Raw genomic sequence first — 21,654 nt, forward strand, 5'->3', positions numbered from 1 at the left:
TTAAAGATTTCCGGGGGCAGGGGCAAAATGTAATTCGAGGGTATGTCCGAGAATATATTGCAAGCTCAGAACAAAATCCAATACTTAATACTCCTGACAGCTCTGAGAGCCCAGACCTCCGACATCAACTTTATTTAACAGAATTTTACTATCTTTAAGAGGTAAGTGGATTCACGTACACTCTAAATAAAATTTGAGATCATATACACTAGTAACTTTGGAGACCATTGAAGGTTCATAGCTTGCTATATCATTCTATCATGATAAAGAGCCGATAAAGAATCACGAAATTTGCTTATCACTAATGCAGAATTCCAAGGGAAAGGACAATAGGAAAAAGAATAAAAATACAGGACCTGTTATGGATGATCTTTCCCAACAAATAGATTATCAACTTCGGAAAGGCAATAAAGTTAATGGAAACAGCAGGAAGAATCAGATTTCAATCAACCATTTGCTAGATTTTCAATCATACAGGGATCTGAAGGAGTATCATGAAAAGCATTCGAAACAACAGAGCAAAAGAAGAAATAGCTCGACTAGGTATAGATCCAGGGAGAGGCCCAACAGGGCCCCTCTACATGGAATGTCTTTTATTAACGTGAACTATAAGTTTGTTGTTGACTACAGAAATGACTACAAGCCCCAGAAGATTGATCCTAATATACCGGTTGATTTAAGTGATATTTTGACAATTATAGTTCCTAAAGGAAACGCATGTCCTATTTGCCTTTCAGATGACCCGGTTGCACCAAGAATGATAACTTCATGTGGTCACATAATATGCTTGAGTTGTTTGTTATCCCTTTTAGATAATGATGTTCCTAAAGCGAAAAAGAAGGAATCTCAGGCAGTAGTTGAAAAATATCGTGAATGCCCCCTCTGCAGTTCTGTCATTCGAAAAAATGAAATAAAACCAGTCTTGATAAATAACATAGATGAAAGATTTGAGATTCCAAAAGTAGAGGAAGAGGTAGTACTTACTTTAATGAGTCGGCCACACGACAGAGTTTTTGCTTTGCCTGATGTAATGAACCAATATTTTGACGTTATTGAAGATTTTCCTTGGATCAACTATCAGAGAGAAGACTTTGGTTCATATCTGAGAATTTTTAAGGGTGACTTGGATTATTTATTGGAGATTTATGATGCAGAGAAGGAAAAGATCTCGTCGCTATATCAAGAAGAAAAGGAATTGTATTGTGATGATGGCAAATTTGTTCAGAAAGCAATAAATTCTATAAACGACGATATTGAGAGTTGGACTTTAAAATTTAGTAACCCTTTACCGTTAAAGAAAACGATGTCTAATCATGATGCTAAAAAACTAGGCGAATCATACTACTTTTACCAAACAGGATTCAATGCTCCTAGTATTTATGTGTTGTCACCATTGGATATTAAAGTATTAAAGAATACTTACAATAATGACTACTCGGCTTTTCCATCATCTATAGTAGCAAAGATAGAGAATATTAAATATGAGGAGCTCACTGCTGAAGCTTCCATGAGCAGATATAAGTATTTATCGCATCTTCCGATAGGAACGTTAATTGGTTTCATGGAGTGTAATTGGAACAATAATGAGTTTATCAGCCAGGAAACTTGGGAAAGATTCAAAGGAGATTTAATAAAAAGATCTCGAGGCTCGCATAAAAAATTTCAAAAAGAAGAGAAAGACAGGCGGAGAGCGTTGAATGAAGAAGAAAGGAAAGCTAGAGATTTCATTGAGATGGAAAATAACAATAATCACGATTTTGACCATGATAGGAGCTTCTATGAGCCAATGAATTTTGGAAGTCTTACCATTACCGACTATCGTGACCTCCCATCCTTACCAATGCATGGCTCCTCTGATAGTCATGGGTCAGGTAGTGATTCCTCCACTGATGCAGGTAATGCAAATGCTTTTAAAACCACAATTTGGGGTACGAAAATACCTAAAGTTGAAGAGAGCGATGATGAAAGTGAAACTTTCGATGCAGAAGAAATGATTCGTAAAGCGAGAGAAGCGAATGAATTAGAGGAATCTAGAAATAGGAATTCGAAAGGTAAAAAGAAGAAGAAGAAACTTGTTCTTCTCTCGTCAGATTCAGTCTGGTAGTATATAGATATTTTATATCAATGTATGATTCTTTCCTTAATTTTAGATCACAAGTCGTGTGATGTCAAATTATGGTACTTTCAATTATATCTTTGAGAGTACGTGTTTTAAGAATAGCCTATCTAAGAAATCTTAGCACCAATAATCTTGGAATGTCTTCATTAAAGAGAGTTAATTTGAAGTATGTACCAGCTATATTAGCTAATGAATACTTACTAACTTACTTATAGCTCAGTCTCTGAGTTACGAACGCTAACAGATGAGAATCTTCCATCGATACTAGGTGAATTGGGCTACGAACAATCGTTTACGCTCTCGGATTTGAAATTAGCATTAGGATATCTGACGGTTGCTATATCAGTAGCATTGTTTGCAATGGATAAAAAGTTTTCTTTTAAGGATACTTATTATATAACAGTAACGTCAATTCTTGTATATTTCATCATAAGTGCTGTTCTACTTTATCTCACTAGCTCCAAAAAGTACAAGAATAACAAATTTATTGGATATAACGATAATAAGCAAAAAGTTCTGGTGGCAGCATGGACCTCAAAATATGATCCAATTTATAACATGGAATTGGTGCTTAATGACGATCAGCGGAGATCAGTCTCAACTCAGATTGAGTTCAGTAAATTTTTCGACTCACATGGCTATTTCAAAAGAGATGCATTTATTAGTCTAATTAAAAATGATTTGAAAAGTCTTGAAAAGAAAGATATTTAATTAATAAACAATCTCATATTCTGTCAGCGCTTCAAAGCTATTTGTACGATCAATGATCTTTTCATCCATCTTCGAAAATCTTCTGCACAACGACTGTAGCAAAAAGGGGAATACTTTTATAACTGGCAAAAACTTAGCATATAACGGCGCACTAAGAGTCCCAATCTCACCACTGCTAACTTTATCGCATATCATTTTCGCCAAATCAGAGGAATCAAGTATTGGAGCAAAAAACTTTCTCGATGGGTCAACGTCTTGAAACATTTCCGTATTCAATTGTCCTGTGACCACTGAAAGGAAACGTACTGTAGAAAACTCTTTCATTTCTTCTACTAATGCTTCATGTATTTGAATTAGAGCAGCTTTCGAAGCTGAATAAATAGATAAATTTTTGGGAGCCAATATCCCAAGTATAGAGGATACCGAAACAACACTGAGTTTTGCATTTGGCACATCTTGTAATACATTGTAGATATGATTTTTTAGTATTTTTCTCAAGATCCAGATTTGTGCAAAAGTATTCACGTTAAATAGGTCTTTTACTTTGTCGTCCAGCAAATGCAAAAGCGATTCAGAATGCCTCTGTGCAGCATTATTCACTAATATGCTTATTCTTTCACGCTGAATAATATGGTCAAGCTTGGAGTTCAAGTCTTTGTAATCACCAACATCACAGTTGTAGTATTCAATTTTGTCTCCCCGAGTTTCTGGGTCTATCAAATCAATAATTATTACTTTACCTATATTCATTTCTATTAATGTATTAACAATATCTTTCCCCAACCCTCGAGAGCCCCCAGTTACTAGAGCCACGTCTTTTTCGTTGATAGGGGTCCACTTATTTGTATCTGGAAGTTTCGACTTCTTGTTCACATAATACAAAAAGTTAAGAACCAACACAATAATACAGAAACTAAGTGCTAACTCTCTAAAAGCATGTTAATATACGCTAATTATGTTAAATTAAGACTACTGAAAACATACTTCTTTAATATCAAAAGGCTCAAGAGCTCAACCCTATACTTGATCGCTCCGTAGACAATGGTATCGATATTCCAGGATAGGAACATGATTCAGAGTCAATAGCTTGAGATTTTTTTTTCCTAAAGAAAGAAAAATGAATGAAATAGGAAAGATCGTTCCGCACATATGTGATTAGAGACTTTCTATGTAAAATACAAATTTAAATATATTTAATTAAGGTCTCTGTGACTGAATATCATAATCATATCCTCTTGCAATGCCCACTGTACCCTCTTCAAGAGTTGCTCCTTTGCTGCTATCTTCTTCTTGTTCATTGAAATCGCTTCCCAATCCTGTCCAATGTCTTCCTTGCAAATGCGAAGCAGATGTCGATACAGTATTCTTCATAACAGCACCCCCATTAGGTCTGGAAGACAAAGCTTGGGAGCCCTTAGGAAGCAGTTTAGAGTCCTCAGTTGTGTTGGATATTTCTAGATGCCTTAATGCCCTTAAGGGTCTTGAAGTACTGACATACTGTCCAGTGACAGGATTAAATTCTGGTGCATCAGGATCTACTTCTTCGCGATGCGTTTTGTCTTTGTTTTGCTCAGCTTCGAAGTCTTCTAAAACCCTCCTAAAATCTGTCACCCATTGCCCCGTCCATTCTAATTCTTCTGATAAAGCCAAAAATAATTCATATGGCGTAACAATAGGTTTGTAGTACTCTTGATTATCGTCAATGATGATTCCCTGGTGGTCGCAGCCCAAAACACACCACAAATCAATGTTTTCGAAGTTAGCCAACTTCGCAACATTAGGTTTGCCGACAACGAATATATAATGCTTTTTATCTGATTCCTTTATCCTCTTGGTAATTGCATTGATCAAGTCTTTTGTGTTGGCCAATGATAAAGTGTTGACTAATAGTCCGATGGTGCCAGCCGATCTTGCCAAATGAAGAAGACGATAGCGACGCATTAAGCTGGGAAATGGGCCCAGCGAGATTTTTTTGTGAATCGTGTCATATATGGTAAGAGATTTAAATTTTGTAGTTAGCTGTAATAAACGAGGTGCTTCAGGAAACGTTATATGAAATAAATCAACGTCTGTTAAGCTCTCTACTTTATTTGATCCCACAGCAAATCTGTTTAGTAGCAACGGTGTTGTATCATCGGCTTTGAAAGGTTCGTACCCCAAAATAACAGCTTTGGGATTATCAGCTAAACTTAAATCTGCATAACTTAAATTAGGGTATTCTTTTCTTAATTCGCCATATATGCTTCGTAAGTGAAACGTATGAGGTGCATCTGCCATTAATAATATTTTCAGATTTTTATCACTATACCTCTCTTTAAAAAGCAGTACTACCTTTTCAATATTCATAATTGGCTTACCAAATACATAAGCTGATGAAATCTTGTCAACGGGGTTTAAGCAAGCATCTCCAAAATGTACAACGAGATCGCCATTAACATGCTCAGCTGCAACTTCATCTATACAGCAGGGTGAATAGGATGTATCTGCTAATATCCAAAGTCGTTGAGATTGAAAGTCTTCCATATCAACTCTAGAACAGCAGCTTCCCTCCTTACATCTCTTCTGCTCATGATTATTGATGTTGCACAGCGTCAATTCCAATCTTTTTTGAAGCTCATTGGTTATTATAGCAGAATCGCTAATCAAAGAATCAGGGAACTGAAGTGTTACTGTCTTGAATTTTCTAGAGAAGCCTTTTTCGCCGTCTTTTTGAGACTCCGTCTTCAAATAATCAGCTAACACATTTAAACTATAGTAATCAATGATGCGATCCACAAGCTCATCTCGATTTTTCACATCTCCTAAATGCTGCCTAAGTTTATCCTTCAGTTTAAATTTATCAAATGAATTAAAATGACTTTCATCTTGATATGAGGAGAGAACGGGAGCCACTGTCTCTCCACTTGACATATCAAACTTATTTGCACCTCTAAATGAATACTGCTTTAAGAGAGAAGTAATCAAATTTATCCATATGTCGCAAAACATTACATAAGCACCAGAATCACCATTTTGAATATTGAGACATGACAGTTATATCTATTTAAGTTAAGCTATTTACCCAGTCATTAGGCACCGGTCTATAAGCAATGAGTGTACCCTTAGCCAAGTTTTTAATATTCACCTCTCCTTGCTGAACTAGTTTGACGTTTTTAACATTTTGCTCTGCAACTATAAACAGATGTCCTGTATTTTGTAAAACCACTGAAGTATGATCTGGATCACCAGCAGTCTGAACACTTCCCGTCGACTTATCTTTGAAGACACACGAGGTATACTGTAAGATATCGCCCCTTCTAACTTCATCGGAGGGCTGGGTATCATTTACAGGTGAAGCACCTTGTTCAGTGCCTTGCACTTGGAGAATTGGATACCCATGAATGTTATACTCTGATACAAAGGCATGATTTCCGCAGCCCTTTTGTAACGCATCATGGCCAAGATCCCAGCATTCACCTCTTCCAACTTGTTGGCCGAATCTGTGTTCACACCAAGACGCGACGTATTCACCAAATCTTTCGTGATAACTCATGAGCTCTCCACGAGAAGGTTGGGAAGTGACTATCGGAGACGGAGTATGTTTCTCGATCTTTCCATCCGCATTCATGAAGTCAGAATTTCTCCAATTGATAACGATGCGTAAAGTAGACAAATCTTTGAGTCTGACAGTTAATGTTCTAGTGTGTGATACGACAGGGCCAGAAGAACTATACCTATATGAGGTCAGATAATTAAGTCCCGATAATGACGTTGGCAATTTAAAGTGGTTCACATCGTACCAGCCTGTCGTTAGCTCTAAATCGATGGTCGGACTCTGTGTCAGCACTGGCGGGGCTGCTGCCTTTGGTCTGTTGTAGTTTCTCGAAGGTGGTGGTGGCGGTGGGGTTGACGATGCACTTTTTGGTCTTAATGAAGAACTCAAAACAGAATGAGAAGACCCTGGAGAATTTCCAAACAGACTTTGACTAGATTCAAGTCTCAGTAATACTGGTTTCGGCGCAACATGTGGTTTAGGTTTTAATTGAGGCTTCTGCTTAGTGACAGGAGGCTGGGGCTTCAGAGTGCTTTTGCTTTCTTCTCCATAAGATCCTGGTATCACTTGCGTTTCATTCATTTCTGGCTCTTCTTGAGTGTTAAGCTTTTGGACCCTTTTCGATATTTCTTCCGCAAAATTTGGCATTTGAGGAATACTTGCAGATGATGAAGTGCTACGTTTGGAAACAGCTGGAGCATTTGCAGTCTCCATATGGGGAGGCAGAGAAGTACCCAAGGAAGTTAGGTTTTGAGGCTTTTTGGCAGGTTTTGGCGGTGGAGCCTTCTTCTTGACTGCACTTGATGAAGAACTCGTCGAAGACGGTCTTAAAGGCATCGGTGGTGCACTAACTTCATTTAAGTTCACAGTTGATGAATCCGGCGACGTTTTAGATACGGATACAGGATTCGAATCCGGCCTTGGATTTGAATACTGATATTCATGATCAGGACTAACGGTGTGGTTCAGAACATCATTTGTTCGTCTAATTGGGGGAGGTGGTTGGAAACTGGATGGATTTAACTGCAGAGTGTTATTTCTGGAGGGCAATGGCGGAATATGGCTAGGACTCTGACGCAGATTAGTTGTCTGACTTTTCACTGATTCTGCCGATTGTCCTCTATCGCGACGAATTGGTGGGGCCGGAAACGAGCTAGGATCTGGAAGTGGTCGCATAGGTTTTGGAGAAATAGCCTCCAGTTCAACAATTGGTTGAGCTGGAATACTACTATATTCATTCTGAGGGATTATTTGGGGACCAGATCCAACGTTTGGTGTTGTTGCAGAATAGATAGGCGTCTCGGTGACTTGTGGGGTGCCTTGATACTGGTCTTGGATCCCTTGCAGTGGAGGAACTTGTACCTGGTATCCTTGGGGTTGCTGCTGGTATGCTGGTTGAACTTGTGGGGATTGTTGTTGCTGCTGTTGCTGCTGCTGATACGCTGGTTGAGGTTGAGGAGGTTGAGGAGGTTGAGGAGGTTGTTGCTGCTGTTGCTGATACGTTGGTGGAGCTTGTGGAGGTTGTTGTTGCTGCTGCTGCTGATACGTTGGTGGAGTTTGCGGAGGTTGCTGTTGTTGTTGATACGCTGGTTGAGCGTGGGCAGGCTGTTGCTGATATCCTTGAGGCTGCTGTTGCTGATATACTGGTTGAGCTTGCGCAGGTTGTTGATACCCTTGAGGTTGTTGCTGCTGCTGGTATCCTTGGGGTTGTTGCTGGTATCCTTGAGGTTGCTGTTGCTGTTGCTGATACACTGGCTGACCTGGCGCAGCCTGTTGCGACGAATACACCGGAATCGAAGTACCAGTTTGGTGCTCGTGTATGTCATGAATAGGCGCAACTCGTTGTGGTGGAGCTGGTAATGTATTGAGGTTATCATAACGGACCGGTGCAGACGGATACAGCTGTAACTGTGTATCCTTTTCTTGCTCAGTAGGCTCTATTCCCTTTTTTCGAGATTCACTATTCTTATAGGTACGATAACCCGCTTTTGAAATGGCTTTGGTACCATGTCCAATTCCCTTGACGGTAGCTACACCTGCTGCCTTAAATGTGCCCTTATTATTCTCCCAAAACGACATTTGTATCTTTTAACTCCAAGAAGTTTTTAATCAAATTAAACGTTTCGATGTTAAGCTTTAATTAGTGCGCACAGTAAACGTTCAAATCTTATTGTTTAATAGGCTTTTATGTAGGTTTAACTAATAATTAATACAAAAAGGTAGCTGAAAATACTACCAAAAGCTAAACCACAGCTTAAAAATACTGTAGTGAAGCCACCAGCAGCTTCTTTTTCGTCATCATTGTCACAATAATCACCTACTATCATGAAACAAGAAGTGCACAATTGACCATTTGTTAAGCCGAATGAAAGTTGCAAAAAAATGTACCAAAGGTCAGAATCTATAACAGCACTGGACTTTCCAGAGGCAGTATATGGATGTATGTTGCATGTTAAGAACAACGGAATGAACAATATCCGTGCCAATGAATATAGGATTAATTTCTTAGGACTCTTGATAAGAATTATTGAGTTTGGGGTACCACAAAGTATGCGACCTAACAAATCACCTAAACTCCATATCAAGTATATGAATGGAATAAAAATTTTCTTTTGAAAGAAAACATTTTTAGAATCCACATGAGTAGACTCGACTGTTGATGCGAAAACGGGAAATACCAAAGTTATACTGAAGGTCAAAAAAATAGTCGATACAATAAGTTTCAACTTGGACCAAAGAAGCGAGAAAGGGACATGCTTTGATTGAACCATTGGGACCTCGTTTTGATCCTCATCACTAAGATCAGTTTCTTGTGGGGTGTCGCGCAAACTCTGGTACTGTGCTTGCCGATTATAAAAGTTAGTGCATTGAAGGAGGAACATTGCCACTATGGAAATCAAGCTTGCTGTGATGTAATAGAAGAAAACCCCGAAATTTTTTTGCACGAAATAATCGTCTCCAGTTGGTCTATGATTATTTTCTCCAATTATTAAAATCGATGCTATTAAAGCAATACTCGGTAAAACTCCAGCAATGGCTTGTCCAACCATTACAGCATTAGCATATATGCCACCCCAGACATTGACAATTGCCATAGTACCGTTTTGGGCAAGGCATGTTGCCATCGAAGAAACCAACACGGTTAGCATGAGCATGGTAAAAAAGATAGAATCTTTCATTCTAATGAAAATATTAGTGACGCAAGTGAGGGCCATCAAAACAAAGACCCCAATGGTAATAGTCAACCCGAAGTTCACTCGGTGGTTGTAATTTACTCCCGACTGTGACTGTGACAAATAGTAATTAAAAAGTGTCGACGTAACTGTAGAAATGCTCATCATAGTCGACGAATATATCTTAATCAACGACGGGGAATGCGCAAAACGCTCTCCATAGTATGCCGAAGCAGCTAAGAAGCAGTTCCATGGCCATAATAAAGATATTCCAATCGCTATAAAAGTCATATACTTTAGATACGATAAATGAACCTTCAATATCGATCCGACTTTAAATATCACTGGATCATACTTTACTGGTTCAGGGCCCCCCTCTTCTATTGACCCATGTTCTGACATATCGTCTAGTTCAATAGAGTTCGTTTGTCTCGTCAAACCGGCAACTTGTGTAGATAAACAACTTTGCAAATGGACTTTGATAAGGAAATATCAAAATAAGTTCATCGACGCGACTTCTCTATCAAAAATTCATTGTCCTTAAATAGCATTTACAAACTTATCTAAATCCACTTTCCCATTGGAGTAAAGTACATTTAAATTATAGTGATTGACATTGAAGAGCAGTATGTCTAAATCTATTCACAAGTATATACATTTTGCACGAATTGGGAGTACGAAAAAGTTCGGTCTCTCTAAGTTCTAAGCCACTGACGACTACATTATAAAGCGACAGGGCATTCGTTCTTTGGATTAAGAACAAATTTCCTCAATATATTCTTTTGAGTATGCGGTTTAAGCTCCTGAACTGGAGTCTTTGACATCTTTGATAGGACATCTTCTCTGAAAGAAGTGAACTCATCACTCATGAGCCTTTCTAATATGGGCTTGATATTAGCTATCCTATTTTCAAGATTTGATAAATCCTTTGCAGATTCGTTTATTTCCAATTTCAATACTGGTTCAGTAGAGGGCCATGATTTGATACCATACTTTTCCTTGATTGAGTTAATTTCATTCAAGAGGAATTGTCTGTCGGCAGAAGGATCAGCCAGTAAAGACCTGGTTATCTGGTCTAACTTCCTCAAATCTTCTACTTTGTTTATCACTTTTTCGAAATCATTTCTCTTTTCTATGAATTCTTCGACCTTTTTTTGTTCTTCGTTAGACACCTTTTCTTTCGCCAATGTTTCATACAATGCAAACTGTTGACCCTTGTTAACCTTGATTTCTGCAATAGCAAAATACTTGCGAGCAGATATCTTTGGAATGGCCTCTATTCTAACTATATCGCCTTCTTTACAAAGATTTCCTTCATCATGAACTAAGTAATCTTTTCTCTTAATGATTTCCTTATGTACCCTATTATCATATGCCTTGGTTTGGACTCTAACTTTCACAGTCTTGGTCATTTTGCCTTGTGATACCACAAGGCCAATAAAGTTTTGTCTAGCCATCGCTGAATATATTCTTTATTTGGATGTTCCGTACCGGTATTGCTCGTAGCTCAATATTTTTCTTAAAAATAAGTGAATGAAAAATTATGAAGACAGTTCCAGGCACGTGATTGTTTTTTAAAAAATTTCAATCAAATCTTCCGAACATGCTTCATACGGAAATAGTCGAGTTAAGTTTTTTTATTAATGTTTTCAAAATACAAATAAAGTTCTCTATACATCTAGCTAAGTATTTCATTCAAACATTTTTCAAACTTGCGTACTAAAAGTTCATTTTCTTCAGCCGTACCAATAGAAATTCTTAGAGCACCTGTGCAATTTAACTCCTTACCTCTAAATCTAACGACGACCTGATTCTCAATTGCTAACTTCTGATACAATTGATAAGCAATATCATTAGATGGAGTTCCACTTTTATCTAATACTTCTAAAAGCAAAAAGTTTGCATCTAATCCTCCAATATTCCTACCGATTCCTCTCAATTCTTGTAATTTCTCAAGAACAATTTGACGTTGCTCGACAATAGTATTAACGTACTCTTTCATTTTCTTTAAACCGTCATTTGAATGAGTAGCCTTTATGGCGATGCTTGAGGTTAGCGAAGAAATATTGTAAGGATATTTCATCGAATTTAAGTGGAAAGACAATTGAGTCGAGCAATACGTTATTCCTAATCTTATGCCAGCTAATCCAAAAGATTTTGACAATGTTTGCAAAACTACCAAGTTTTGGTATTGGTTGACAAGTGTACATACCGACTTGCTCCGTCCCTTTTCATCTAGAGATGCGAAATCAATATATGCCTCATCAACCACAACAAGACCATTCCATATCTTGCTTAACTTCTCAAGTAACAATACGACATCCTTCGGGTTAATTAGTTTTGCAGTTGGGTTTCCAGGAGAGGTGAGGTAGAGTATTTTAATAGCATTGTCGTTGGACAATTTCTCAATAATCGCTTCACGATCAATTTGAAAGCTTGGATATACTAACGGCACCTGGCTAATCCCAACGTCATTTACAGTTGCACAGATGGAATACATACCGTAGGTAGGGGGGCATGTTAACATCTTATCTCTTCCAGGGACGCAAATGCACCTCAAGAGCATATCTATACTCTCATCAGAACCGACCCCTAGGCACAAGTTATCGGTGGTTAGTTTGAATTTATCGTAATCGTTTAAGTACTCGGAAGCATTAGAATTACGAAATTGAACAATCTGTTTCTTGAGATCAACTTGATGAGGGTCAGGGTATCTATTTAACTCCAACGATTTTTGATCTTCTGTTAACGAGCTCAAAGCAGGTCCATAGGTATTCTCGTTTGCATCCAATAAAATTCCAACTTTAAAATCATCTCTGGCACACCTATATGGTTCAAGAGTCAATATATTGGGCCTCACAAGTTCTTTCAAGTTGAACATTCTTCCTTGAAAGATATTTCAGTTCTTAATCAATATATATAAATCAGTGATATTTTTCATTTATGACTCTTCGAGAGTATCGAGGAAAATATAGATAGAGACTGCATATATGTCTACAGGTCTAATTAAGTAGCATTGGACTATCATATCACTATTTAAATAAATAACAGAAGAAAGAACATAGTCAAAAAACCTTAAAATTGGTCTACAAGTGTTATTGAGGTGTTCAAAAAAGATGGAATAAACTTTCTTTCTTCAATTGGTGCCATTACGTGTTACTGAGCGAGAAAAAGGTGGTCCCAAGGTTCTCGATTGATCTTCACTCAAATATGAACCATTGCGCACCATCTTTAGTAGTCTAGATACAGGTGAGATCAACTTTGGTGTTCCTTGAGCCTTTCAGAACTTCCCTATATTAGTTTTCCTTTATTGAGTTCAAGATTTAGGATAGAGGTTGAGGTTGACCAGTTTGCATAAGGACAGATGGTGACGTCTTTTGACGCTTATGTACGTAAGGCTTACATTTATTCTGGATTTTAACTATCACCGCACTAAGCGTCTCTGAAAATCCGCGATTGGGATATTGCGAATACTGAGCAGACCCTTTCATGGAGATAGCTGCTCTTTTCTCTTTCCGAGAGTTCAGAAAGAACCTTGAGAGACTGAGATGCGACCTGGATACTAATGTTGCTTTCTCACTTGAGTGTAACAGCTCATCAAGTAAGTCATTCATCGAAAGCTGCTCGCCATATCCAGAAACATCTCTTTCATTATGAAGAGCATTGTGCCAGCTGCTACGACAAGATCGTTTCTTGTCTTCCATGTCTTCGAGTCTTTCAATAGTTGGAACGTCACTCAAATTTGGTCTATGTGTCTTCGGAGAAAATATCTTATTTTCTAATTCAGTACTTTCACTACTAGGCTGATTGAATGTATTCACATTCGGTAATTTGTGACCTTTCGGGCCCTTCTTATTTATTACTTCAAAATTATTTCTTGACGCCTTATGGAATTCAAATGACTCTATTCTTTCTGAGAAAGGCTTGATAATTGAATTAACTTCTGATTTTGGATTATTGCGGTCACCTTGATTATTTTTTAGAAGCATGGGAGAGAAAGATGACCCTTTGAAACTACCTTTTTCTTTCCAGATAGATGATTCTTCTTTCTGGTATTCTTTTTGTCCGACTGGAGATTTAGCAACATTATCGGGATGCGAGGACCCAAGCTCTTGTTGCTTATCTTTTGCGATTAGCTTGAGTTGGCTTTCAGTTTCTTGTTCTTTTGATTTCGGTTTTTGCTTTTCTGGATTCCTTCTGTGAAACACTTCTTTGATTAATCTGATCAGCTTCTGGCCAAAAACGAACGATGATTCATTTACATGACGGCCACCAATACTTTGATTACCTAAATTCCCTTCAATATCGCCCGATAATTGATCGCTAGTTTCATTTTCATCTCTGAGACTTAAGTTACCTACTTTTCTCTGCTTAGTCTTGAGATGGCTCGCTATACTTGGAGATTCTTGTATTAAGCTCTCCTGTTCCTCTGTGGCGGAAATAATAACTTTAGGGCTATCGAACTTATTGCCATCACACTTTTCTCTAGACATAGTATTACCTCCTTTAGCCTTTTCTTTTACCGTGATACTATCTTGAATCTGTTCCCTTGCGGAAGTACCGTTTATATTACTGCGAATAATATTCTCTCGAGTAGAACCATGGTCCATTCCAGGTACATTAATATTTGCTATGTTACTCCCTGTACTCCCACAGAGAGAATTAAAGTAGTGAATTAAGGGCGTTATAGTAGCAGGATTATTTGAGCCTGAGTCTACTGAGATGCTTACCAATGAAGCTTGATCGTCGAATGTCTCTGTCATATATCTAATCAAGAGCTGCTGCTGTAGTTTGGTTTATTTTTGCAGCTATATTACATTGTATCAAATCTTTCTAAAATAACGGCATTGTGTCAAGTCCAATATCGCAGACCAACAATGCATCCTGGACCATCCAATTTTGGATCATGTGGGTATGCTATATGTTCACAAATAGGTCACTTCTGTAACGCTTTCTAGTTGAAAGGGCCGGAAATTCAGTTATCTCGGTGATACCCTCGTTTTAAAAATGTCCGATCTTTAAATTTTCTTCGCTTATACAAATAATAGAGACAAAATAAGATCATATTCAGTATAATAACTAGAGCAGAGCCCATTTTGTCGTATTTAGAGCCAATATGAACGTGTCATTGAGTTATGATCCTAAATCAAAGAAGTTGGAAGTACCTGATGAAGTCGACTTAAAAGTTCCTGAACTCAAATTGGAAGTTAACCAGTTGAATACCTTAACCTCAGAATTGATAAAATGTGGATCAGACGTCCCACCAGTGCCATCAATGGAAGGATTTAATAAGGATTTATCTAGAATGATCAAAAAGCTCTACGAAAGTGGCGTCCAGGCCTTCAAAGCAGGCAAATTCGAAGATTCTGTAAAGCAGTTTTCGATAGGTCTTGAAATGATATCAAGGAGAAATAAATTCGAACTGTTTCAAGGTACACTTCAAGAATTGAGTTTATTTCTCATGAGTAGAGCAGATGCGTATCTCAAAACTCAAGAATATATCAAGGCATTTGGTGACGCAGATATGCTTATAGGAATGATGATATGTACACCAGAGAATTTCTTGAGAAGAGGTGTAGCAAACTATTTCCTAGGCAATTACGAGTTAGCTAGAGCTGATTATCAAAGAGGTTTGGCTTTTGACGATAATAATAAGAGATTGGAAACTGAACTTGTCATTTGCTTAGATAAGATTTTGGAAGAAAATGGTGACTATCTTTGAAATAGAGATTTATTGTCTACTTTTGTAAAATAGGGCAGTCTGGAAACTTCCCAGTACTTCCATTACTATCACTTATCTTATAGTTTGTATGGAATTCGATAAAACTAATAAATATAGATTTCTCGACACTAATATTAATAGTGCGATATATATTATGATATAGAAATTCTGATAATCAAAGCCTTATTAATCTTTTCATTTTAACAATATTGACTCAAAAACTATAACATAAGTGATACATGTGATGATAGATATTTGTGAATAGAGATGAACAATAATAATATCGTTTATATATCGTCAGATGAGAATGATGATGCAGTAGACCTGTTGAAACGACAAATTATTAATGATAAGAACCGAGATATTTCAAATGGATCCAAAATACCTGTCATATCATCGAAGAAAAGACGATTAGAGTCATTGAATGCGCGTTCAAATCCTTTTCGTCCTTCTAGTCCTTCTAGAGAACCGATGCATCTGCAACTACGACTACAGAATGATATACAAGGGAGAGTATTTAGTGAACAAGGATCTCCAATGGAAGTCGATTCCCCTATTGAGGTTATAAGTATTAGTAGCGATGATAATGAAATGATAAACAGAGATAATTATGGTCGTCTGGAAGACGTCTCCAACAATATAGAACCTGAAAAGAATTTTGATTTATCACATATCAGTATCAATGATGAAAATGGTACTACTACAAATTTAAGCAGCGATAGAGAAAATTATGTTCTTGGAAATCGCTCTGATGATGATCTTGTTATCTTAAACCCTGAAGAAGCTTATAAAAGTGGTAAGTTTAAACAATCCTCATTCGAGAGAAGACCTGTGGAGGTACTGAATTATCCTGAGCCCATGATATCCCCTTTTGATAATATGTACAATCAGCCCGCACCTGTTCCTCATGTTTCAGATGCTGGATTTTCTGCAAATGACCTTAAGGAGAAACAAGGAAGAGAAAAGTTAGAAAACTACTTGCGCGAACAACAAAGTCTAGTTGAAAGTTATTTGCCTGCCTCAACTGAACAATCCAAGTATAAGGATGCCTTGAAGAGTATTTCAGATGTTGTGCTTAAACTAACAGAACAAGCGAAGGTATATCAATCTAGAGGAGATTCTACTCTGATGGAGATGTGGGGTAGCATTAATAGTATTCTAGAGGGTAAGATTTCACAGTTAACGGCTGCTAAGAGGAAATTCAGTGAATCCAGATCAAAGTTTGATACAATTGTGTCAAGGTTAAACATGGTAAATGATGGTATAAGAAGTCTACGTGTCACTTTAGGTTATGGCAACCATGAGAGCCAAGTGCCATCTTCTCAATTTAGAGGGTACGCATCCAATGTATACTCTCATAATACAGATGACGAACATATTCAAGACTTACTTGACAACATCCGACCTGATGAAGAATTAAAAGATGGTTTAGAGTTGACACCCACGGATTTATCAATAAATTTAATGAAACATCAAAGGATGGGACTCGCATGGTTGTTAAGGATGGAAAATTCCAAGGCATTGGGCGGAATTCTAGCAGATGATATGGGTCTAGGTAAGACCATTCAGGCTCTTGCATTGATTATGGCTAATAAACCAAAGGGAGATGAAACTGTGACTCTAATCGTTACGCCTGTATCTCTTATGAGACAATGGGTTGCTGAGATTGAGTCAAAGCTAAAAAGGTCTGCTAATATAAAGATTGGTATATTCCACGGCGCTGAGAAAAGGAATTTACTGACATTCAAAGAATTCGAGAGATACGACATTATCATGACATCGTATGGTACCCTTTCTTCTGAATGGAAGAAGCATTATCGTGAAGAGCTTCTGAAGGAATCGAGCTCACGAAGTAGAAACATACTTCCATCACTTTCTTCCGGAGGTCAGAGTTATACGTCGCCATTTTTCACCAGAGAAGCCAACTTCTATAGGATAATTCTTGACGAGGCTCAAAACATCAAAAATAAATTTGCTATTGCTTCGAAAGCATCTGCATGCTTGAAAGGAAAGTATCGGCTCTGTTTATCTGGTACGCCTATACAGAATAATATTGATGAGTTATACCCCCTCCTTAGATTTTTGCACATTCGTCCGTATGATGACGAAGTCAAATTTAGAGCTGATATTGCGTTACCGTTGAAGTCTAATAACGACTCTTATGATGATTTTGATAAGAAGAAGAGTTTAAGGAAACTAAGAGCTTTACTAAGGGCTGTGTTGCTTCGTAGAACTAAAAATTCCTTGATCGATGGTAAGCCAATTTTGCAACTACCAGAGAAGCATATATTGGAGGACAATGTCACTATGCGAAAAGAAGAGAAAGAATACTATCAATCTTTAGAGGCGGGTATTCAAAAAAAGGCACGTAGTCTATTAATCGAAAGAAGCGGCAAGAACCCTGGCATAGCATCAAACATCTTGGCTTTACTATTGAGGTTAAGACAGGCATGTCTACATAGCTTCCTAGTAGAAATAGGCCTACTGAAATCTGAATCTGCAGATGTCGCGGAATATAATTCCAAAAACTGGAGGTCATCATCTCAGAAAGTCAGGAATTTAGAACCAAAAGTGATTGATAATGTGAATTCAGTTTTGTATAATGCTGACAGTACAGGAATATTCTCCTGTCCTCATTGTTTTAATGTGACATCTTATGAATCAGTCATGATCTTCCCAACTTGTGGTCATATGATTTGCTTCAAGTGTGTTGATGATTTCTTTGCTGATAATGATATTAGCGAAGGTCAAGATGATACAAGAACAGCATCGTGTAATCAATGTGCAAAGCCGATCAGAGACTCTGATTTGATAGAGTATGAAATATACCATAAAATAATAATTGAAAAACTAAGTGACATGGAATTATCAACTCAATTTGATCAAAAAAGCTCTTTACTTTCTAAAAAATCAGTTGACTCCGTTATAAAAGGCTTGATTAAAGATAACAATGGCACATTTCCTATGTCAGCTAAGTTTGAGAAATGCTTATCTCTTATTAATGAGGTTTTTGAGAAGTTTCCGAATGAAAAGATAATAATCTTTTCCCAATTTACTACTTTATTCGATTTGATTAAGATTGTGCTAGACAGGGAGAACATTCCTTTCTTAAGGTATGACGGTAGCATGTCTGTGGAAAAAAAGAATTCTACCATTAAAGAATTTTATCAAGGGGACAAAAAAGTTTTACTTCTTTCCTTAAGATCTGGTAATGTTGGTCTCACATTAACATGTGCATCCCATATTATAATGATGGATCCTTTTTGGAACCCCTACGTGGAAGAGCAAGCTATGGACAGGGCTCACAGGATTGGTCAAGAAAGAGAGGTTCACATTCATAGGATTTTGATGGAAAATACCATTGAAAGCAGAATTATGGAGTTACAAAATTTAAAAAAGGAGTTGGTCAGCAATGCCCTCGACGAAAATGGTATGAAATCAGTTAGTAAGCTTGGACAAAGAGAATTGGGTTTCTTATTTGGCTTGAATACCTTGCGATGAATCTAATTCGTGTATGTATTTATATTTTCTTTAATTATTTATAGACATCAGAATTGATGATTAGCTTTTAAAGTTTTTGACTTTTGCTAAATTCCTTAACCAGTCATCTTCACTTATAAGTTTATGTTTGTAATATATTTCCAGGACTATAGCACACTCAAAATCCACATTAAATTTGGCCAATGAATTACATAGATACATTATTTGTAAAATTAAGCCGTCTTTTTGCCCTTGTCTATCAACGTCATCCATTTCGTCTACCCCGTTTATTTCATCTGAGTCCCCAGGATGGAGAATTTCCGGTAAAAATTTGATCAAATTTTGAGAAAGAATAGACACTAAGCTTTTAACGAATTGGCCTATTAAGATGCTGTCTTCGCCTTCTCTTCTTTCGTTGAGAAGCTTCGAAACTGGATTGAAAATTGCATAGTAAATTGATAAGGAGCTGAAAATATACTCTCTGTAAATTTCGATTAATCTCTTCAAATAAGTGAGTTTATTATATTTTATCAAAGGCTCCAAATTTGCTAACTCATTCATGATGAATTTGAACCTTGCATTCAAGTATATTATCTTTAAGAACTTATCTTTTTGAATTTGCTTCGCCTGTTCGGATTCATCACTTTCCTCCGAGAAACTATTCAAATCAAGTTTATTAAGAATTTGAAATATTTTTAAGATATTTTTCTGGCTCAAGTTTTTATTCAATAGCCTGACTAAACCCTTTGTCATTAACTTCAATTCTAACTGAATCTGCTTTGATATCTTTTGGAAGACTGCCACCTTCGGAAACCTGATAACTAAAGTCTTCACTAACATGGAAATTTCTAGCGACTCTTGATAATTTCCTTGCAAGATACACAATTTACATAATGTCGGCAACTCCAATAAGTCCAACACGGAGTCCATGTTTGATAATATCGAGGCATTAATACGAATCGAACGTCGGGATTTTTCGTTGCTTGATATCTCAAGTTTGGTGGAATGACTCTCAAAATCTGAGAGCTTGAGCATCGAATCAACTGAGTTGCGATATGTTTCTTGTAATTCTTTCTTTAGACTCGCTAAATCGTCGTTTATATCGATAATCAAGTCTGTGTTATTGTTGGTAATTCCTGCCAACTTTATATCAATGGACCGCTGTTGCTGGTCTAGCTCTGCAATTTCTTCCATCAATGTCTTCCCTTTGGAATTTGTTTCGCTTACCGTAGTGTAGCTTTCGGTAGATAACAAATCATAGTTGATCAACAACTCATTAAGGAACGCTTTCGCTGTCTTTTCACCCTCTATATCATCCTTTAAAAAGTCTTTTAGTTCTGGTGCTATATCTCTTTTTAAGCTATCCAATAAGATATCCGACATGCCCTTGGTTTCTTTAAATATTATTCATTTGGTGTTTATCGATTTTTTATGTGTTCTTCACCAAATTTTTTGTGATACTATAGATATACGTTCATTGCGAGAATTTAATTAACGAATAGATAAATACCATCAGATATTCACAAAAAGACTGTCGCTAATCATGGAAGGATTGTACTTCAACATTGATTATGGCTACCTTGAAGGTGTAGTTAGAGGTTATAAAAGCGGACTATTGGGAGGTAGTCAGTATGTTAATTTGACACAATGTGATAATTTGGATGATTTAAAGCTTCAGTTGTCCTCAACAGATTACGGTAATTTCATGGCCAATTACAATGGACCCTTATCCACTTCTGTGATACAAAGCTATCTTTGTAGGAAGATGTATCAACAATTTCAGTATTTGAAGAGTCAATCTTCGGGAAAGTTGACCAAGTTTTTAGACTACATTAGCTACGGGTATATGATTGACAATGTATCGTTGATGATTACAGGCACATTACATGAGAGGGACAGATCAGAGATATTGTCCAAGTGTAATCCGTTAGGCTGGTTCGATACATTGCCAGCTCTATCTATTGCGACAGACATCGAGAGTTTGTACAATACGGTTTTGATCGATACTCCGTTAGCCCCTTTTTTCAAGAACTGTTTAACAGTAGATGAGTTGGATGACTTAAACATCGAAATTATCAGAAATAAGTTGTATAAAAATTATTTGGAATCATTCGTCGAGTTTGCTGAAACTGAACTCTCATATCCTGATAAGGACATTATGACTAATTTGTTGAAATTTGAAGCAGACAAGAGAGTAATTAATATCTCTTTGAATTCCTTGATAAATCCAGAGTTAACTGCAGAAGATAGATTATCTTTGTTTCCCTCTGCTGGGCGCCTTGAGGTGTATCATAATCAATTGTCCCAAATCGATGATGTTGAACAATTAAAGCAGATCGTGGAATCAATTGGCGAGTACAAGGACTTTTTCAGCGAAACAAATACTAGCGATTCTGGGGCAGGCTCAAAGAACTTACAAGACTGGTTCTACTTGTTAGAAATGCAGTACTGTAAAAATGCCTTTGCTCAGCAGTTTACCGTGTCTGCCGTTTGGGCTTGGCTCCGTTCTAAAGAGCAGGAAGTAAGAAACATCACATGGATCGCTGAATGTATTGCTCAAAATCAAAAGAGCAGAATCGAGAACTACATCTCCGTTTTTTGATCTTTTATTGTATCTGTTCCAACTGTGTCTACTTGTATTCCAACTGTTTACATTTTTATCCTATAACTATAATACACTTTTAAGAATAGTATTTATCCGTAAGATTATTTCAATCCCTATTTTTCATATAGATTATTCATCGCTTTCCTAATTATTAGTATAAGGCTTTATTCTGTCTATATCTCGTTATTTTAGTGAGTAATCTCGTAAAAGATATACATCACAGAAATCAAGGTATATGCTTCTAGGGGCAAATCCAAATCTCAAGGCTTGCTGTGAACATAGATTATGACACTGTTGTTCGTAGCATCACAG

The 21,654-nt window shown here is 37.2% G+C and overlaps 13 protein-coding genes across 13 annotated transcripts; 5 read left to right on the forward strand and 8 right to left on the reverse strand.

Moving 5' to 3' along the window:
- Nucleotides 1-304: 304 nt before the first annotated feature.
- PRCAT00002727001 (uncharacterized protein) lies at nt 305-2,104 on the forward strand (the record flags this gene model as incomplete). The annotated part of the gene is made up of 1 exon (XM_062952606.1): nt 305-2,104. One exon carries the CDS (start codon nt 305-307, stop codon nt 2,102-2,104), a length of 1,800 nt encoding a protein of 599 aa, XP_062809492.1.
- Nucleotides 2,105-2,256: 152 nt separating this feature from the next.
- Nucleotides 2,257-2,830, forward strand: SPC2 (signal peptidase complex subunit; the record flags this gene model as incomplete). Its single annotated transcript, XM_062952607.1, has 2 exons — nt 2,257-2,285; nt 2,335-2,830. 2 exons carry the CDS (start codon nt 2,257-2,259, stop codon nt 2,828-2,830), a joined length of 525 nt encoding a protein of 174 aa, XP_062809493.1.
- On the reverse strand, nt 2,831-3,900 carry PRCAT00002729001 (uncharacterized protein; the record flags this gene model as incomplete). Its single annotated transcript, XM_062952608.1, has 2 exons — nt 2,831-3,758; nt 3,815-3,900. 2 exons carry the CDS (start codon nt 3,898-3,900, stop codon nt 2,831-2,833), a joined length of 1,014 nt encoding a protein of 337 aa, XP_062809494.1.
- Nucleotides 3,901-4,027: 127 nt separating this feature from the next.
- Nucleotides 4,028-5,740, reverse strand: PRCAT00002730001 (uncharacterized protein; the record flags this gene model as incomplete). Its single annotated transcript, XM_062952609.1, has 1 exon — nt 4,028-5,740. One exon carries the CDS (start codon nt 5,738-5,740, stop codon nt 4,028-4,030), a length of 1,713 nt encoding a protein of 570 aa, XP_062809495.1.
- Nucleotides 5,741-5,873: 133 nt separating this feature from the next.
- Nucleotides 5,874-8,441, reverse strand: MUC1 (Muc1p; the record flags this gene model as incomplete). The annotated part of the gene is made up of 1 exon (XM_062952611.1): nt 5,874-8,441. One exon carries the CDS (start codon nt 8,439-8,441, stop codon nt 5,874-5,876), a length of 2,568 nt encoding a protein of 855 aa, XP_062809496.1.
- A 116-nt stretch (nt 8,442-8,557) lies between these two features.
- PRCAT00002732001 (nucleoside transmembrane transporter) lies at nt 8,558-9,937 on the reverse strand (the record flags this gene model as incomplete). The annotated part of the gene is made up of 1 exon (XM_062952612.1): nt 8,558-9,937. The coding sequence occupies one exon, from the start codon at nt 9,935-9,937 to the stop codon at nt 8,558-8,560; it is 1,380 nt and encodes a 459-aa protein (XP_062809497.1).
- Nucleotides 9,938-10,257: 320 nt separating this feature from the next.
- PRCAT00002733001 (mitochondrial 37S ribosomal protein uS17m) lies at nt 10,258-10,992 on the reverse strand (the record flags this gene model as incomplete). Its single annotated transcript, XM_062952613.1, has 1 exon — nt 10,258-10,992. One exon carries the CDS (start codon nt 10,990-10,992, stop codon nt 10,258-10,260), a length of 735 nt encoding a protein of 244 aa, XP_062809498.1.
- Nucleotides 10,993-11,213: 221 nt separating this feature from the next.
- On the reverse strand, nt 11,214-12,416 carry HIS5 (histidinol-phosphate transaminase; the record flags this gene model as incomplete). The annotated part of the gene is made up of 1 exon (XM_062952614.1): nt 11,214-12,416. The coding sequence occupies one exon, from the start codon at nt 12,414-12,416 to the stop codon at nt 11,214-11,216; it is 1,203 nt and encodes a 400-aa protein (XP_062809499.1).
- Nucleotides 12,417-12,858: 442 nt separating this feature from the next.
- PRCAT00002735001 (uncharacterized protein) lies at nt 12,859-14,298 on the reverse strand (the record flags this gene model as incomplete). The annotated part of the gene is made up of 1 exon (XM_062952615.1): nt 12,859-14,298. The coding sequence occupies one exon, from the start codon at nt 14,296-14,298 to the stop codon at nt 12,859-12,861; it is 1,440 nt and encodes a 479-aa protein (XP_062809500.1).
- A 353-nt stretch (nt 14,299-14,651) lies between these two features.
- Nucleotides 14,652-15,257, forward strand: SEC72 (Sec63 complex subunit; the record flags this gene model as incomplete). Its single annotated transcript, XM_062952616.1, has 1 exon — nt 14,652-15,257. The coding sequence occupies one exon, from the start codon at nt 14,652-14,654 to the stop codon at nt 15,255-15,257; it is 606 nt and encodes a 201-aa protein (XP_062809501.1).
- A 267-nt stretch (nt 15,258-15,524) lies between these two features.
- PRCAT00002737001 (translocase) lies at nt 15,525-18,758 on the forward strand (the record flags this gene model as incomplete). The annotated part of the gene is made up of 1 exon (XM_062952617.1): nt 15,525-18,758. The coding sequence occupies one exon, from the start codon at nt 15,525-15,527 to the stop codon at nt 18,756-18,758; it is 3,234 nt and encodes a 1,077-aa protein (XP_062809502.1).
- A 60-nt stretch (nt 18,759-18,818) lies between these two features.
- On the reverse strand, nt 18,819-20,120 carry PRCAT00002738001 (Golgi transport complex subunit; the record flags this gene model as incomplete). Its single annotated transcript, XM_062952618.1, has 1 exon — nt 18,819-20,120. The coding sequence occupies one exon, from the start codon at nt 20,118-20,120 to the stop codon at nt 18,819-18,821; it is 1,302 nt and encodes a 433-aa protein (XP_062809503.1).
- A 160-nt stretch (nt 20,121-20,280) lies between these two features.
- PRCAT00002739001 (H(+)-transporting V0 sector ATPase subunit d) lies at nt 20,281-21,339 on the forward strand (the record flags this gene model as incomplete). Its single annotated transcript, XM_062952619.1, has 1 exon — nt 20,281-21,339. One exon carries the CDS (start codon nt 20,281-20,283, stop codon nt 21,337-21,339), a length of 1,059 nt encoding a protein of 352 aa, XP_062809504.1.
- Between the last annotated feature and the right edge of the window lie 315 nt (nt 21,340-21,654).

The sequence above is a fragment of the Priceomyces carsonii genome (assembly GCF_900007245.1).
Source record: "Priceomyces carsonii strain CBS4050 genome assembly, scaffold: Debaryomyces_carsonii_scaffold_3, whole genome shotgun sequence".
NCBI classification, from domain to species: domain Eukaryota; kingdom Fungi; phylum Ascomycota; class Pichiomycetes; order Serinales; family Debaryomycetaceae; genus Priceomyces; species Priceomyces carsonii.